The following is a 17,185-nucleotide window of genomic DNA, read 5'->3' as shown; positions in this document are numbered from 1 at the left end:
ACTTGGCCGGGTGCGGTGGCTCACACTTGTATTCCCAGCACTTTGGAAGGCCAAGGCAGGTGGACCACTTGAGGTCAGGAATTTGAGACCAGCCTGGCCAACACAGTGAAACCTCCTCTCTACTAAAAATACAAAAAAATTAGCCAGGCATGGTGGCGGGTGCCTATAATCCCAGCTACTCAGGAGGCTGAAGCAGGAGAATCGCTTGAACCTGGGAGGCAGAGGTTACAGTGAGCCGAGATCACGCCATTGCACTCCAGCCCAGGCAACAGAGCGAAACTTCATCTCAAAAAAAAAAAAAAGCCAGAAAGATCTGACCTCACCTTAACCACTGTAGGTAGAATTTATCAGTTTAACTCAACTCTTAGAAATCAACTTAACCAATTCCTCTCATTTGCCCATCCCTATGAGTAGTTTTAAGCCTTGCTTGCAGATTATAATCAGAATCCTAGGGAGCTTTTTAAAAAATGCCTCACCCCAGACATCCCCATGTTTAAGTTTCTGGGATTAAGAACCCCTGATCTATATTTGCTGTTGTGCAATATCATTTCATACGCAAGCTCAGCACTATGATGTGGACACCTCCTGAGCAGATGGGAAAATTACATTTGATAGCCACATTCGTTTCCTGTTCCTGCTGTAACAAATCAACACAAAATGGCTTAGAACAACACAAATTATTTATTTTTTTCTTTGAGACAGGGACTCACTCTCACCCGGGCTGGAGTGTAGTGGCACGATCTCAGCTCTGCAACCTCAGCCTCCCAAGTAGCTAGGACTGGCATGCACCAACATGCCCAGCTATTTTGTATTTTTGGCAGAGATGGCGTTTCGCCATGTTGCCCAAGCTGGTCTCGAACTCCTGGGTAACAAGCCATCTACCTGCCTCGGCCCCGCAAAGTGCTGGGATTACAGTGTGAGCCACTGTGCCTGGCCACAAGTTAATTTTTTTTATAGTTTTGGAGGTCAGAAGTCCAAAATGAGACCCAGTTCTCTGAAGTCAGGGAGGCAGCAGGGCTAGTTCCTTCTGCAGGCTGTGAGAGAAAAATCTGCTTCCTTGACTTTTCCAGCTTCTAGTGGCCACCTATATTCCTTGGCTTGTGGCCACTTCATCTGCCTTCAGAGAGCGCCTCTCCAAAATCTCTGCTTCTGTGATCACACTGTTTTCTCCTCTAACTCTGACGTCTCCTGTGTCCCTCTCATAAGGATCATTGTGATTACACTGGGCCCCCTTGGACAATCCTGACAATCTCCCAGACTCAAGATCTTTAAAATAATCACATTTGCAAAGTCCTTTTTGCCATATAAGGTAACATTTGCAGGCTCTGGAGATTAGAGGGTGGGCATATCTGAGGGCCATTCAGCATATTACAGTAACTTTTTGTTGGTTGGTTGGTTTGAGACAGAGTCTGGCTCTGTCACACAGGCTGGAATACAGTGGCACCATCTTAGCTCACTGCAACCTCTGCCTCCCAGGTTCAAGAAATTCTTGTGCCTTAGCCTCCCACGTAGCTGGGACTACAGGCACATGTCACCATGCCCAACTAATTTTTCTATTTTTAGTAGAGACGGTGTTTCACCATGTTAGCCAGGCTGGTCTCAAACTCCTGGCCTCAAGTGATCCGCCCTCCTCAGCCTTCCAAAGTGCTAGGATTACAGGCATGAGTCTGTAATCCTACGCCCAGCCCTTACAGTAACTTTTGACAGAAAGTATACAAGAGTAGAAAGATTAATCAGAATTTCATTGAATTCTATTTCATTTATTTCAAGATACCTAAGTTATAATGTAATATTGAAGCATGAAACCCAAAGTTATATACATAAAGCTTGTTTGATTGAGGAAACTCAACTAAGATATAAATGTGAAATTGTTTTGTTGACTTCAATACCTGCTACCGTTGGGGTCTGTGAAACCCTTTTTTTCCAGGGTAGCAGGGTCTTCATTAATGAAATATTAGTCCAGTTCCACGATATTTGGGTCATTTTCAGTTACTGAAACACTTTTGACCAGGCATGGTGGCTCATGTCTGTAATCCCAGGACTTTGGGAGGCCAAGGCAGGAGGATCTCTTGAGCCTAGGAGTTTGATACCAGCCTGGGCAGCATAGCAAGACCCCCATCTCTACAAAAAAAATTAAAAATTAGCTCTGTGTGGTGGTGTGTGCCTTTTGTTCCACCTAGTCAGGAGGCTGACGTGGATCAATTGAGCCTGGGAGGTTGAGGGTGTAGTGAGAGATGACCATGTCACTGCACTCCAGCCTGTGCTATAGAGCAAGACCTTGCCTCAAAAAAATAAAAAATGTTTAAAAAACCAGTTTCTTGGGGTTGGATATGATGAATAAAAAGAAAAAAATTAAAAAAAAAACCTTTCAGTTATTAAGTTTAGAATTTAGAAATATAGTACTCTATACTTGATGTGTAAATGTTCACTTTAAATGTTTGAATTATACTTGATTCAAAGCTCTCCCATTCCAGTGATAGTCAGGGGTGGTTTTGGATTCTCAACACTGACCAGCCATCAGTTTCCTCTCTGTGGCAATGGCCTAAAACTTGGCTGTTTCATGGGGTTGCATTGATTGGATTTTAGAGAGCTCTATGGGTGTTGGTCTCTGCCCAGTCCTTTGTCATAAAAATGGAACTGAGGCTTAAACTTACTCCATCCCCACAACCTTTTGCTTTTGGGGAATTCTCATCCAGCAGTCCCTTGTTGGGGGAAGGTCATGGGTGGTTACTTACAAGATGGTTTGTGTTCCACCCACTTTCTGAACTGTACTTGCGTCACCAAATGGTGGGAATGCCAGCTGTTTGCAGACACTCTGCCTAGCATCACCCTGCACTCCTTTCTCACCAACCGGCAGCATCAGGCCTGGCTCTCAGGCTCTCTGCTGGTTCATTGGCTCAGCAATTAGATTAGATGTAATCACCAGCTCCAGTTTTATTTGCAGGCAAAGATACTTTGGTCACATCTGATCCTGCAAGGAGGAGCGAGTACATATAAAATGCCCTGCCCTTTCCCAAAAAAAGATAAAGCAGATAGGAATCAGTAACATAAGGTCGGCATTCTCCCAAATGTACTCTCTTATCCTATCGCTAGCCTACTTTTGATAGTGAAAGATGTTCTTGTGTCTGATCTTACGAAACGGTGTCCCTTAGCAAACCCTGCAGGAAGGAAACTGAGCTGGAGTTACTCTGAAACTAAAATGTGACTATGGGTCCTGGTAACCAGGAAATAGGAAAGATCTCATCTACCACCTCTCATTTAGCAAGTTACACACACCATTTCTTCCTGATATTTATCACTAGATTCTCACCTTTTTTTTTTTTTTTTTTTGAGATGGAGTTTCACTCTTGTTGCCCAGGCTGGAGTGTAATGGCGTGATCTCGGCTCACTGCAACCTCGTCTCCCGGGTTCAAGTGATTCTCCTGCGTCCCACTCCCGAGTAGCTGGGATTACAGGCACGCACCACCACGCCCAGCTAATTTTTGTATTAGTACAGACGGGGTTTCACCATGTTGGCCAGGCTGGTCTCGAACTCCTGACCTCAGGTGATCCACCTGCCTTGCCTCCGCCTCTCAAAGTGTTGGGATAACAGGCGTGTGCCACTGTGCCTGGCCAAGACTCTCACTATTTTGAAAAATAATGGATCTTAAGATAAACTTAATTTTCAATCTCTTTTTTTTTTTTTTTTTTTTCTGAGATGGAGTCTTGCTCTGTCGCCCAGGCTGGAGTGCAGTGGTGCGATCTCAGCTCACTGCAATCTCCGCCTCCCAGGTTCGAGCAATTCTCCTGCCTCAGCCTCCTGAGTAGCTGGGATTACAGGCATCCACCACCATGCCTGGCCAGTTTTTTGTATTTTTGGTAGAGTTGGGGTTTCACCATGTTAGCCAGGATGGTCTCGATCACCTGACCTCATGATCCGCCCGCCTGGGCCTCCCAAAGTGCTGGGATTACAGGCATGAGCCACCATGCCTGGCTAATTTTTGTATTTTTAGTAGAGATGAGGTTTCACAACATTGGCCAGGCTGGTCTTGAACTCCTGACCTCAGGTAATCCACCCGCCTTGGCCTCCCAAAGTGCTGGAATTACAGGCGTGAGCCACTGTGCCTGGCCTCAATCTTATAAGGAATTCAAAAGAATAGAGAAAAGCCCACAAGCATATGAGAAATCTCATTATGGCACAGCACAAATTTGATAAGTGATATATCAAACCAAAGTATCCTTATAACAATTTTTTATTTTTTGAGACAAGGTCTCACTCTATTGCCCAAGCAGGGCCATGATCTCAGCCTCTCAAGTACCTGGGACCACAGGTGCACACCACCACACCCAGCTAATTTTTTAATTATTTGTAAAGATGAGGTCTAGCTATGTTGCCCAGGCTGGCCTTAAACTCCTGGGCTCAAGTGATCCTCTTGCCTCAGCCTCCCAAAGTGCTGGGAGAGCAGATGTAAGACACTGTGCCCAGCCTATTTTTAATTTATTTTTAGAGAAGGGGCCTCACTATGTTGCCCAGGCTGCAGTGCAGCAGCTATTCACAGTGTGATCATAGGGCACCACAGCCTCGAACTCCTGGCCTCAAATGATCCTCCCTCCTCAGCTCAGGAGTAGCTGGGTCTACAGGTTTATGTCACCTTGCCCGGCCTAATAATATTTTAAATTAATAAAGTCTCAACAACTTGAAAAAGAAGAATAAAGTTGGAGGACTCACACTTCCTGATTTCAAAATGTACCACAGAGCAAGAGTAACCAAGACAGTGTGATATTGGCATAAAAACAAACATATAGATCAGGCCAGGTGAGGTGGATCATGCCTGTAATCCCAGCACTTTGGGATGCCAAGGTGAGCGGATGGCCTGAGATCAGGAGATCAAGACCAGCCTGGCCAACATGGTGAAACCCAGTCTCTACTAAAAATACAAAAATTAGCCCGGTGTGATGGCACACACCTGTAGTCCCAGCTACTCGGGAGGTTGAGGCAGGAGATCACTTGAACCCAGGAGACGGAGGTTGCAATGAGCCAAGATCGCACCACTGCACTCCAGCCTGGGCAACAGAGCAAGACTTCATCTCCAATAAATAAATAAACAAACAAATGTATAGGTCAATGTAATAAGCAAATTCAAAAATAAACATTCACATTAATAATTGATTGTTAACAACTCAATAGGGAAAGAATGGTCTTTTTTTAATTTTTATTTATTTTTTTAAGAATGGTCTTTTCAACACATGTTGCTTGGACAGCTAGATAACCATATGCAAAAGAATTAAGTAGGGCCCCTATCTAACATCATATAGAAAAATATATGTATATTTTTTAAGTCACAGAAACTTTTATTGGAAAGGAATGAGCTGTAGTAAAGTGACAACCAGTGCATGTGACCAAATGGGTGAGGTGGGGGTACAGGTGGGCACCAAGGGCTGGTCCAAGACCAGAGCTGGTGACCGCTGGGGCCTGATTGTGGGGCCTTGGGCCATAGGCCCTTTGGGCTGGAGTGCGTGGGCCAGTAGAAATACAAAAATAAACCCTGGGCCGGGCGTGGTGCCCGCGCTGGGATTACACCTGTAATCCCAGCACTTTGGGAGGCTGAGGCGGGTGCATTGCCTGAGGTCAGGAGTTCCAGATCAGCCTGGCCAATGTGGTGAAACCCCATCTCTACTAAAAATACAAAAATTAGCTAGGCGAGGTGGCAGGCACCTGTAATCCCAGCTACTCAGGAGGCTGAGGCAGGAGAATCGCTTGAACCCAGGAGGCGGAGGTTGCAGCGAGCCGAGATTGCACCATTGCACTACAGCCTGGGCTACAAGAGCGAAACTCTGCCTCAAAATAAATAAATAAGTTGCCTTTTGAACCCCTGGGGTCCTCTAGCCCATTTCCTCCCTTCCTATCCCTTCCTACCCCTTCCCCGCTTCCTATCCCTTCCACATCTTCGCCCCCCGGCCCCCAACACTACACCTGGCTAATTTATTTTTTGTTTGTAGAGACTAGGATCTCACTATGTTGCCAGGCTAGTCTCGAACTCTTGGCCTCAAGCAAATCTCTGGGCTCAGCCACCAAAAGTGCTGAGATTATAGGCATGAGTCACCACATCTGGCCATAAATTTCTTGAATTTTATCCTTCTACTGTGGTTATATAAGTCAATATTCTTGTTCTAAGAAAACACAAACTATTTTGGGATGAAGTGTTATCTGAAATTTACTCTCAAATATCTGTTTAAAAAGAGAAAATATAGAATGTTAAATGAAATGTGGCTAATGCTAACAATTGTTGTATCTAGGTAAAATGTACACACAGGTTTATGAGCTTAAGCTTGCAACTTTATGTAGTTTGAAATTTTTTTTTAAAAAGTTTAAAGTAAAACAAAAAATGTTGAGTGAACAGCAAATATAGAAATTAACAGCGTTAGCCTGGGCAACACGGTGAAACTCTGTCTCCCCAAACAATACAAAAAATTAGCCGGGCATTGTGGCTCATGCCTGTAGTTCTAGCTACTCAGAAGGCTGAGGTGGGAGGATTGCTTCAGCCCGGGAGGTGGAGTTTGCAGTGAGCCAAGCCTCACTACACTCCCAGCCTGGGCAACTGAGCAAGACCCTGGCTCAAATAAGTAAATATAGAAAAAAAACAACTTTCATATATTACAACCAGTTGAAAAATGTAATGGCAATATTTTAACACACCATAATATAATCTGAAGAGGAAGATATCTGTAGAAAGTACGACTTGGGCCAGGCGCAGTGGCTTACGCCTATAATCCCAGCACTTTGGGAAGCCGACGTGGGGAGATCACCTGAGGTCAGGAGTTCGAGACCAGCCTGGCCAATGTGGCGAAACCCCGTCTCTACTAAAAATACAAAAATTAGCTGGGCATGGTGGCAGTCACCTGTAATCCCAGCTACTTGAGAGGCTGAGGCAGGAGAATTGCTTGAACCCAAGAGGCGGAGGTTGCAGTGAGCCGAGATTGCACCATTGCATTACAGCCTGGGCTACAAGAGCAAAACTCCATCTCAAAAAAAAAAAAGAAGAAAGTACCGACTTGGCTTAGCTGACTTCCATCTCAGATAAGCCACTTCTTATGTAACTTTGAGCAAGTTCACTACTTTTGTGCTTTTTTTTTCTGTAAAATGAAGACACCGGAAGTGACCTATCTCAGAAGTTTTGAGGTTTAAATAAGCTAATGCACGTAAAGTCCTTAGAATAATGCCTAGCACTCAATAAATGTAAACTGGGAGCATAAAGATTCAGGGCAACTTGAACTGATGCTCTCGGCAGGAAATACATGAAAGGAAGATATTATTATAGAAAGGTTTAAAAATATACCTAAATACTAGCCAGGCGCGGTGTCTCATGCCTATAATCCCAGTACTTTGGGAGGCCAAGGCAGGCAGATTGCCTGAGGTCAGGAGTTCGAGACCAGTCTGGCTAACATGGTGAAACCCTGTCTCTACTAAAAATACAAAAATTAGCTGGGCGTGGTGGCACACGCCTGTAGTCCCAGCTACTTGGGAGTCTGAGGCAGGAGAATCGCTTGAACCTGGGAGGTGGAGGTTGCAGTGAGCAGAGATGGCACCACTGCACTTCAGCATTGGTGACAGAGCGAGACTGCATCTCAAAAGAATACGAAAGGACATGTGACATGTAGAATTAATGTTTTCATTAATTTACAAATTTAACATGATTGCAATAAAAATAAGTCGCGTTTTTTAACTAGTCAGTGATTTTCAAGCTCATACAGAAAAATAATAAAAGTTAGCTTTGCTACTAGGAACGATTTGTAAGTTATAACAAATGCTCTGCCGGGCACAGTGGCTCATGCCTATAATCCCAGCACTTTGGGAGGCTGAGGTGGGTGGATCATCTGAGGTCAGGAGTTCGATACCAGCCTGACCAACATGGTTAGACCCTATCTGTACTAAAAAATACAAAATTATCTGGGCGTGATGGCACATGCCTGTAATCCCAGCTACTCAGGAAGCTGAGGCAGGAGAATCGCTTGAATATGGGAGGCAGAGGTTGCAGTGAGCTGATATTGCGCCACTGCCCTCCAGCCTGGGCAACAAGAGTGAAACTCCATCTCAAAAAAAAAAAAAGAAAAAGAAAAAAAGAAATATAACCAATGCTCAATCTGCCCCACATTTGTCCTTGCTGGTAGACCATGTTAAATTTAGTTCTTCAGTGGGGTAACTTCTGATGACCAGACTTGGCAGTGTGGTCCTGCACTCCAGCCTGGGCAACAAAGTGAGACCCCATCTCAAAAAAACAAAACAAAAACCACAAAGAAATCACTGGATAGCATCTTCTTGGGTTATTACATATCATACAGATATCCTTTCCAATTCTCCCTGTGATATTATGAAATATATTTGTTCTTAGTCACCATTTCCTGTCATATAGCTCCTAAAATCTTCGAAATCTCTGGAGTGATAACTTTTGTATGCTAATGGTGACTGCTTTGCTGGGGGCTCCAAGATAGCCTCAGGATGTGGGCAGGTTGCCAGGAGAAACCACCAAGTGATTGGAGGGTTGAATGTTTCACTCCCATTCCGGGACCTCCAGGGAAAGGGACAGGGGCTGAAGGTTGAGTTGATAAACCAATGGCCAGTGATGTAATCAATCATGCCTACCTAATGAAGCTTCCCTAAAAACACAAAAGGAGTTCTGAGGGCTCCTGGACAGCTAGCGGCACACTCCTGAAGGGTGGTTCACCCTGCTTGTCTTTTCTCCTATACCTCGCCCCATGCATCTCTTCCATCTGGTTATTCATCTGTATCCTTTGTAATATCCTTCACAATAAGCAAGGTGTTTCCCTGAGTTCTATGAGCCACTAGAGCAAATTAATCAAACTCAAGCAAGGGGTCGAGGGAACCCTGATTTGTAGCTGGTCAGCCAAAAGCACAGGTAAGAAAACCTGAAGCTTGTGATTAGCATTAGAAGTGCAGGCAGTCTTGTGGGACTGAGCCTTCAACCTGTAAGATCTGGAGCTATTTCCAGGTAGACAGTGCTGGAATTGAATTAGACACCCAGCTGATATCTATGGCAGAATGGCTTGCTTGGAGGCCAGGTGCCGTGGCTTACACCTGTAATCCCAGCACTTTGGGAAGCCAAGGTGGGCAGATCATCTGAAGTCAGGAGTTCCAGACCAGCCTGGCCAGTATGGTGAAACCCTGTCTCTACTAAAAATACACAAATTAGCCAGGCATGGTGGCAGGTGCTTGTAATCCCAGCTACTCAGGAGGCTGAGGCAAGAGAATCGCTTGAACTCAGGAGGCGGAGGTTGCAGTGAGCTGAGATAGTGCCATCGCACTCCAGCCTGGGCTACAAGAGCGAAACTGTGTCTCAGAAAACCAAACAAAAAAGAATTGCTTGCCTGGTGTGAGGACCCCTGCATATTTCCTATCAACAACGTAGTAAGTACCTCCTTCCGATTTTCACATCTCTAATGGGAAGTTGATATTTGCAACTATCTGTGCCTGTGTTTTCCAATCTCACCCAAATGTACAATGAAGTTTCTTCCCAGTGGGAAGATATAAAATATTAGAATGCCAGATATTTACATTCTAGGAATGTAATAAAACTATTGTTCATCTAATTGTTAGCAAGAACAAGAATAAAATCAAGAACAATTTTTAAAAGGTACTCAAATGTCAGCTTTATTGTTTCTATATAAACACTTTGATACTGAAAACTGTAAAAATAACAAAGTTTGCTGGGATTGCAATCCAAATTTTTGAAAGCCAGAAAATCTAATTATGCTATAGCCAAACTACCTAATGCTTTCTTTATCCACAAGTAACTTTGCTTCAATTTCTTGATGTTGGGTTTCATCTCACTGACTTTGGGCTTCTAAGACACATGGGAATACTTATATCGTCTTTGCTTCTTTGGGTCAAACAGTAGAGCTAAAGTTATTCAAATACATTCAGATTACACAGATCCCTTATGAATTACTAGTATCATAGTAGGAAGAAAAAGATACAAGAAAAATACATCCTAGAACTCATTATCAAAATTATTGGTGTATAGTCTATACTAGCATAGAGTAGCTTTCTCAACCTGCTATATAAAATTACTAGCAAGAAAAAAAGGTGCAAGAATAAGATTTATGGCTGAAGTGGCTTGGTGTCTTGATTCCCTATTCTAGCATTCTCAGAAGGATCCCATCCATTAGACACGCAGAAACTGCAGGGACATTTGAATGGTCTTGATTCCTTCTGAAAAAAAATGATGAAATGGATTAATTGGAATATTGTACCCCAGAGAAATGTAATAAACCCTCAACTATAAATTTAGGTAAGTGTTGGAACGGGCAACACACACAAAAAGGGCATACAGGCCAAAAGCAAAACATTTTAGGAGAAAAAAATCAAAATATGGGTACCACAGAATGGCAGCTTGTGGGTCATTTTGTAATGGTAACAAGTGCAGATTGTCAATAAAACATTCTAGTCTCCGTTCTCTGAATGCCTTAAATGTAACTCATTCTGCTGCTAGACACTCTGCTGAAGTGTTTGTCCTCTTACTATACAGTGCTACCGTGAAGATATTTGTGACAGCACGTGAAAGTATCAACCTAACACCAAGAGTGACCCCTAGTGTAAACTATGAACTCTGGATGATAATCCTGTCAGGGTAAGTTCATCAGCTGCAAAGTGTGCAATTCTGGTGTGTGACGTTGACAGTAGAGGCGGCATGTGTGGGGTGTGGGGGAAGGGCTATGAACATAAAACTTCTCTGAAAAATAAAGAATAAAGAATATATTTTTAAAAACTACAAACATGAACTGACTTATCCAGGGTCCCTGGGGATTCAGAAAGTCCAAGCAAATTCCCTAATTCCCTATTCCGGCAAAAGGAAACAAACCAGATACCCATCCACATATATAGCCAAAAAAAAAAAAAAGGAAAAGAAAAAGAAAAAAATTATACTTACCTTAACTCCCTTAGGCTCCTTGTTTGTTGGTCTTCTTTCATGCTTCATGGGAAAAAATATGTTTATTGAAAACTATCAAGAAAAAGATTACTAATATTACACATCTATATAAGGGAGAGAAGCTAGGGAATTTGTTATTGAGACAGGGTCTTTCTCTGTTGCCCAGGCTGGATTGCAGTGGAGCAATCATGGCTCACTGCAGCCTTAACCCCCCAGGCTCAAGTGATCCAGCTGCCTCAGCCCTCAGCCACCCACCCCACAGCAGCTGGGACTTACAGGCACGCACCACTACACCCAGCTAATTAATTTTTTGTAGAGATGGCTGATTTTATTAATTTTTTATATTGCCTAGGCTGGTCTGGAACTCCTTGAGCTCAAGTGATCCTCCCACCTCAGCCATCCAAAGTGCAGGGATTACAGACGTGAGCTGGGAGTCTTTTTTTGAGACTCTTGTTTTGCTCTTGTTGCCCAGGCTGGAGGGCAATGGCACAATCTCGGCTCACTGCAACCTCTGCCTCCAGGGTTCAAGCGATTCTCTAGCCTCAGCCTCCCAAGTAGCTGAGATTACAGGTGCCCACCACCAGGCCCAGCTAACTTTTTGTATTTTTAGTAGAGACAGGGTTTCACCATGTTGGCCAGGCTGGTTTCGAACTCCTGTCCTCAGGTGATCCACCTGCCTCAGCCTCCCGAAGTGCTCAGATTACAGGCCTCAGCCACCGCACCGGGCCTAGAGCTAGGGAGTCTTAATTAGGTCTTAATTTATGAGTGTCACTCTCCGGAATTGGACAGCCCCGGCCACATCACATCAACATACCCTACGAACTCCGCCGAGTAACATGTATCTCAATCTTGCCATCTTTTCTCTCTGCACAGACAGCAATGTTCTTACTCCTCTCCTGCTGTAAAGCCACTCATCTTCGATTTCCCTGAGGACTGCTGCTCCTACAGACTCTCGACGGAGTAAAGCTTCCGATAGAGGGGAAACAGATTCGCTACTAGCGTTGATAGTCAAGTTACTAAGGTTCTTTATCAACGTCTCGGAGGAGATTTGAGAGGCCCCTGAAAGAGAAGGTTAAAAGCCATTACATTAAGGGGATCTTCAACATTCACACTTCAACTAGGTCTGCCCTTAAGCAGGGGAACAGGGCGCTGTGTGGGAAATTCCTCAGGGTGGAAGGTCACAGTAAACAACGCACAACCTCTAGTCTTTTCTCAAAAATCGTAAAGTTATCCCAGCGCGGTGGCTCACGCCTGTGATCCCAGCACTTTGGGAGGCCGAGGCGGGCAGATCATAAGGTCAGGAGATCGAGACCATCCTGGCTAATACGGTGAAACTCCCTATCTACTAAAAAATACAAAAAATTAGCCGGGCGTTGTGGCGGGCGCCTGTAGTCCCAGGTACTTGGGAGGCTGAGGCAGGAGAATGGTGTGAACCCAGGAGGTGGAGCTTGCAGTGAGCCAAGATCGCGCCACTGCACTCTAGTCTGGGCGACAGAGCAAGACTCCGTCTCAAAAAAATAAATAAATAAAAATAAAAATAGAAATAAAACTACAAAATTAGCCAGGCGTGGTGGTGCATGCCTGTGATCCCAGCTACTCGGGAGGCTGAGGCAGGAGAATCGCTTGAATCCGGGAAGCGGAGGTTTGCAGTGACCTCAGGTTGCGCCACTGCACTCCAGCCTGGGCAACAAGAGCAAAACTCCGTCTCAAAAAAAAGGAAAGTCAAGGCAGGAAGAAGTCACTTGTACAGGGGCACATGATAACACAGCTGACCCTTGAACAACACGGGTTTAAACTTTGGGTCCCACTTACGCGAGAATTTTTTCCAACCAATCACAAAATTCGAAATCCCCACACACACTGTTAACCTTTTTCGCAAGGTTTCGCAGGGCCCACTGTGGCACTTGATCACTTACAGATTTTGGGGGTGTCCTGGAACAATTCCCAGAGTATAACCGAGGGATGACTGTAATCCCTTGTTTTCTAGACTGTTATTATTATTATTATTATTATCAAGACGGAGTCTCGCTCTGCCGCCCAGGCTGGAGTGCAGTGGCGCCATCTCGGCTCACTGCAAGCTCCGCCTCCCGGGTTCACGCCATTCTCCTGCCTCAGCCTCCCGAGCAGCTGGGACTACAGGCGCCCCCCACCATGCCCGGCTAATTTTTTTCTATTTTTTAGTAGAGAAGAGGTTTCACCGTGTTAGCCAGGATGGTAGACTGTTATTTTTTGAGACAGGGTCTTGCTCTGTCACCCAGGCTGGAGTGCAGTGGCACTATCATGGCTCATTGCAGCCTCTACCTCCCAGGCTCAAGCGATCCTCCCACCTCAGCGTCCAGAGTAGCTGGCGCTACAAGCGTGTCCCACACGCTGCCCTGAGCTAGCTTTGTTCACTTACACTTAAGAGATCCCCTGAGTATCTCACAAGCATTACCTACCGTACATTCTGTGGAATCTTGTGAAAGAGACAAGAAAAACCCATATACTATTTTCTCCCAGAATCCTCATCCTTAAGCAAAACTGGGCAGTCGAAGTAAGTGGCTGTTACCCTCTCCAGTTAGCCCTAATTTAGTTGCCCAGCTCCTTCATGGTATTAGATCTCTTCACTCAAACTCTATTTTGGGAAATCAACCACTCATTCTCGTCTCTCCCATCCGAACTGTGAGGCGTATCCCATACATACGCATATCTCATACAATAAGGTTATCGTTAACTGCCCCCTGTATGTGTGTTTTGTTTTGTTTTTTGCCCCCTATATGTGAAAGTATTAAACAATATCAAAGTTCGAGATCGATTCTCAAAGTCTAGGGACCTGTGCACATGGAAACGAGGATCCTTTGTGGAACTGTGAGGTACTAAGGCAGACGCAAGGAAAGGGAGAGACTGGGGGTACGTTCATTTTTCTTTCCCACTCGGATATATAGACCAGCATTCTTTCTTCTGGACGCAGGGGACACAGCTAAGACCAGGCGCAGAGGGCGTCAGCGCGCCAGCGGCCCAGTTCCCAGACCTCCCGGCATCGGGCAGTCGAAGTTGTTGGCTCCAGGGTTTCTGCCGCCACCACCCTAGACACCCAGCCCCGCTGTCAGGGTCATAAATAAGACTTCAAACCACGTGGAGGGCCTCAGTGGCCAAGCCCGCGCTTGGGTGCTGCTGTAAGAAAGGAGTTCTCCACCGGAAGACCCGGCCTATCAGGGAGCAGAATTACCCAAGCAGTTTCTAGATAAGCCGCCCTCCGGTGTAGGTCCTGCTACTAATTTACATTACGGAGCACGTTTACGGCCTCTCCCTTCCATTTTCCCAGTGATGCTGTTAGTCTGTTTATTAACATTTAGCTGGAAAGCCAGTCTCAAAAATGTTGGCTTAGAGCCCGGACTCGGTGGCGCACGCCTGCAGTCCCAGCTACGCAAGAGGATGGACTGAACCCAAGTGTTCGATACCAGCCTGGGCAACATGGAGAGACCCACTGTCAAAAATAAAAATAAAAATAGGACGGGCGCGCTGGCTCACGCCTGTAATCCCAGCATTTGGGAGGCAGAGGTGGGCGGACCACGACGTCAGGAGATCCAGACCAGTCTGGCCAACATAGTGAAACCCTGTCTCTACTAAAAATACAAAAGATTAGCCGAGCGTGGTGGCACATGCCTGTAATCCAGCTACTTTGGAGGCTGAGACAGGAGAATTGCTTGAACCAGAGAGGCGGAGGTTGCAGTGAGCCGACATCGCGCCACTGCACTCCCGCCTGGGCGACACAGAGAGACTCCGTCTCAAAAAAATAAATATAAATAAAAATAATGTTGGCGAGAGATTAAGAAAAACTTTAGGTTCAACTGAAGTTAAAGTTTCTCATATTCTTTCATTTTTTTCCCCTATCTTTTGTTTATTTGGTCTCTGTATTTGTTCCTTTTTACCGTTCCTGACATGTATTGCTGTTGGGGAAGATACTGATGCAACGACGCCATGAGCCGCGTTCTGTGATTCCAATTATTTCTCCCCAGAAACTGGTCTTAGAAATCTGAAGTACTGGCCGGGCGCAGTGGCTCAAGCCTGTAATCCCAGTACTTTGGGAGGCCAAGGCGGGCGGATCACGAGGTAAGGAGATCAAGACCACCCTGGCTAACACGGTGAAACCCCGTCTCTACCAAAAATACAAAAAAAAAAAAAAAAAAATAGCCGGGCGTGGTGGCGGGCGCCTGTAGTCCCAGCTACTTGAGAGGCTGAGGCAGGAGAATGGCGTGAACCCAGGAGGCGGAACTTGGAGTGAGCCGAGATCGCGCCACTGCACTCCAGCCTGGGCGACAGAGCAAGACTCCGTCTCAAAAAAAAAAAAAAAAAAAGAAAGAAATCTGAAGTACTCCTAAGCATAGTGAATAAAATAATACAATTCTCACCACCACCATCACCGCTTTTAATAAAGTCTTTGACCTCTGTGTTGACTACCTCTGGTTTGAGGTTTACCTAAATACATTCCTCTTGCAAAGACTGAAGTCAACATTAAAAAAAAAAAAAAAAAGAAGACGGCAGCCTTTTGACCTCCCAACCCCCCTATAGTCATATAGTCAAGAAGGGCATTATCTGGCTTACCTGAATCGTCCCGGGAATTTTCTTCGGTAAGCATTTGTGGAGACCCTGGGATGTAGGTTGGATTAAACTGTGATGGGTCCATCGGCGTCTTGACACAACACTAAGCTTCTCCTGGATCTTTGAAACGTAGCAGAAACTGATGACAGAGCCTCAAATTGCTACAAGGTAGCCCGGAAAGAGGCTGAAAACCGGAGCTCCAACGAATGGTCAAAGAACTGACGTAAACTATAGGTCCGGCTTCCTTTTAAAATACAGATAGGCCAATCTTCCAGGATATTTGAATGTTAATGATCCCATGATTAGAGGATTAAGGGATCCAAATGATTAAAGGTGAATGGGTGTAGTTTAGACTCATAGGGTAGTTCTTCATCTGCTTTGCATTAAAATAATCTGTCGGATGTCATATCTGCTAGAAAATTTATTAAAATCCTCTTTTTGTGGTTCTGTCTCCCTGAGGTTGCCTTACATATAAGTTGTTTTTTTCTTGTTTTTTTTTTTTTTTCCCCCAAACTCTGCTCCTGGAGATGGCTTCTGTTTTGTGAACTGGGCTTTAGTGTTCTAGTGCAGAGAGGAGAATGGCAGTTCTTACCGCCCCCGCTCCACCACCACCACTGCCCAAAAACTCCCAATTAAGCTAACTGAGAAAGTTTCCTTTAAGTTTTCCTTGCTTCAATCATCTTAAACCTTTGCTGCTACTAAGAAAGAAGAGAGGAATAATGAAGAAGTATCTGTTATGAACACTTTCATAGCTTGATATTTTAGGGACATGTATTTTTTATTTGTTAATTTGTTTTATAAACTATAAACAGTACCTAACATTTCTGAGCAGCTGAAATTAACTAACCTTACAAATTGCTACTCCCTCCCCACAAAAAAATGCTTGTATTTGTAGCAAAGCACAACAACATTTAACCACTGATTGTCTGCAGGAGGTGGAAGAACAAGTCCCCAGCTGCCCCTCTCATCTTTTTCCCTCTTATTCAAATACGCACCTTCCCCCATTCCCTCTCTAGGTGGAAACCACGAGAAAATACTCAAAGGCAACCTTGTTTGGGTTTGGTAAAAAGCAAAAATTGAAGTTATGATTAAGAAATATTTTCATAGAGAATGAGCAGCCATAGGCATAGATCATGTCCCAACACTTTATGCAAGTGATTCTCAAAAGTGTGGTCTCCAGCATCGCTTAATCAGCCAGCAGTTAAAGGCTGCAGTGACCTATGACCGTGCCACTGCACTCCAGCCTGGTAGACAGGGCAGGACCCTGCCTCTTGGGAAAAAAAAAAAGTGCAGTTTACAACAAGCACCTAGTTAACTTAGATATACAAATTCTGAGCTCCAACCCAGCCCTACTGAATCAAAGACTGGCGCCCAGTGGTAATGCTTTAACAAGCCTCCCAGGCAATTCTGCATTTAGCCAGAAGACCCAGAAGTGATCCCCAGGTGATTCTGATGGGTGCTCAAGTTAAGCAGCCCTGCTTTACGGCACTGTGAACTTTCTACTTCTGTTGTTCAGCTCTTGGCTAATCTCCCTCTTGCCTGGGGGAATCTCTGATAATCAGTCCCCAAGAATTTCACTGGAGAGAGAAATACAAAAAAATCCCATTGCAGGGGGTTTAGGATTAGGAGGTGAGATAACAAAAAGGGCTGAAATAGACTCTCATTTGTAAAAAACCTAG

General features: G+C 44.8%; 1 protein-coding gene and 1 long non-coding RNA gene across 2 annotated transcripts; one reads left to right on the top strand and one right to left on the bottom strand.

Annotated features, from left to right (window-relative positions):
• The first annotated feature begins 10,081 nt into the window (after positions 1-10,081).
• LOC107967739 (uncharacterized) lies at positions 10,082-11,886 on the top strand. Its single transcript, XR_001708458.4, has 3 exons — positions 10,082-10,286; positions 10,524-10,625; positions 11,799-11,886. It is a non-coding gene; the product is annotated as an uncharacterized LOC107967739 (long non-coding RNA).
• DPPA3 (developmental pluripotency associated 3) lies at positions 10,082-15,823 on the bottom strand. The gene is made up of 4 exons (XM_001164778.7): positions 15,510-15,823; positions 11,740-11,984; positions 10,926-10,967; positions 10,082-10,207 (listed from the first exon to the last, which is right to left on the bottom strand). Exons 1-4 carry the CDS (start codon positions 15,589-15,591, stop codon positions 10,097-10,099), a joined length of 480 nt encoding a protein of 159 aa, XP_001164778.1. The 5' UTR covers positions 15,592-15,823; the 3' UTR covers positions 10,082-10,096.
• Positions 15,824-17,185: the final 1,362 nt, after the last annotated feature.

The sequence above is a fragment of the Pan troglodytes genome, chromosome 10, assembly GCF_028858775.2.
Source record: "Pan troglodytes isolate AG18354 chromosome 10, NHGRI_mPanTro3-v2.0_pri, whole genome shotgun sequence".
NCBI lineage: Eukaryota > Metazoa > Chordata > Mammalia > Primates > Hominidae > Pan > Pan troglodytes.
Note: the sequence above shows the minus strand (reverse complement) of the source record. Positions and strands in the feature narration are given on the sequence as shown.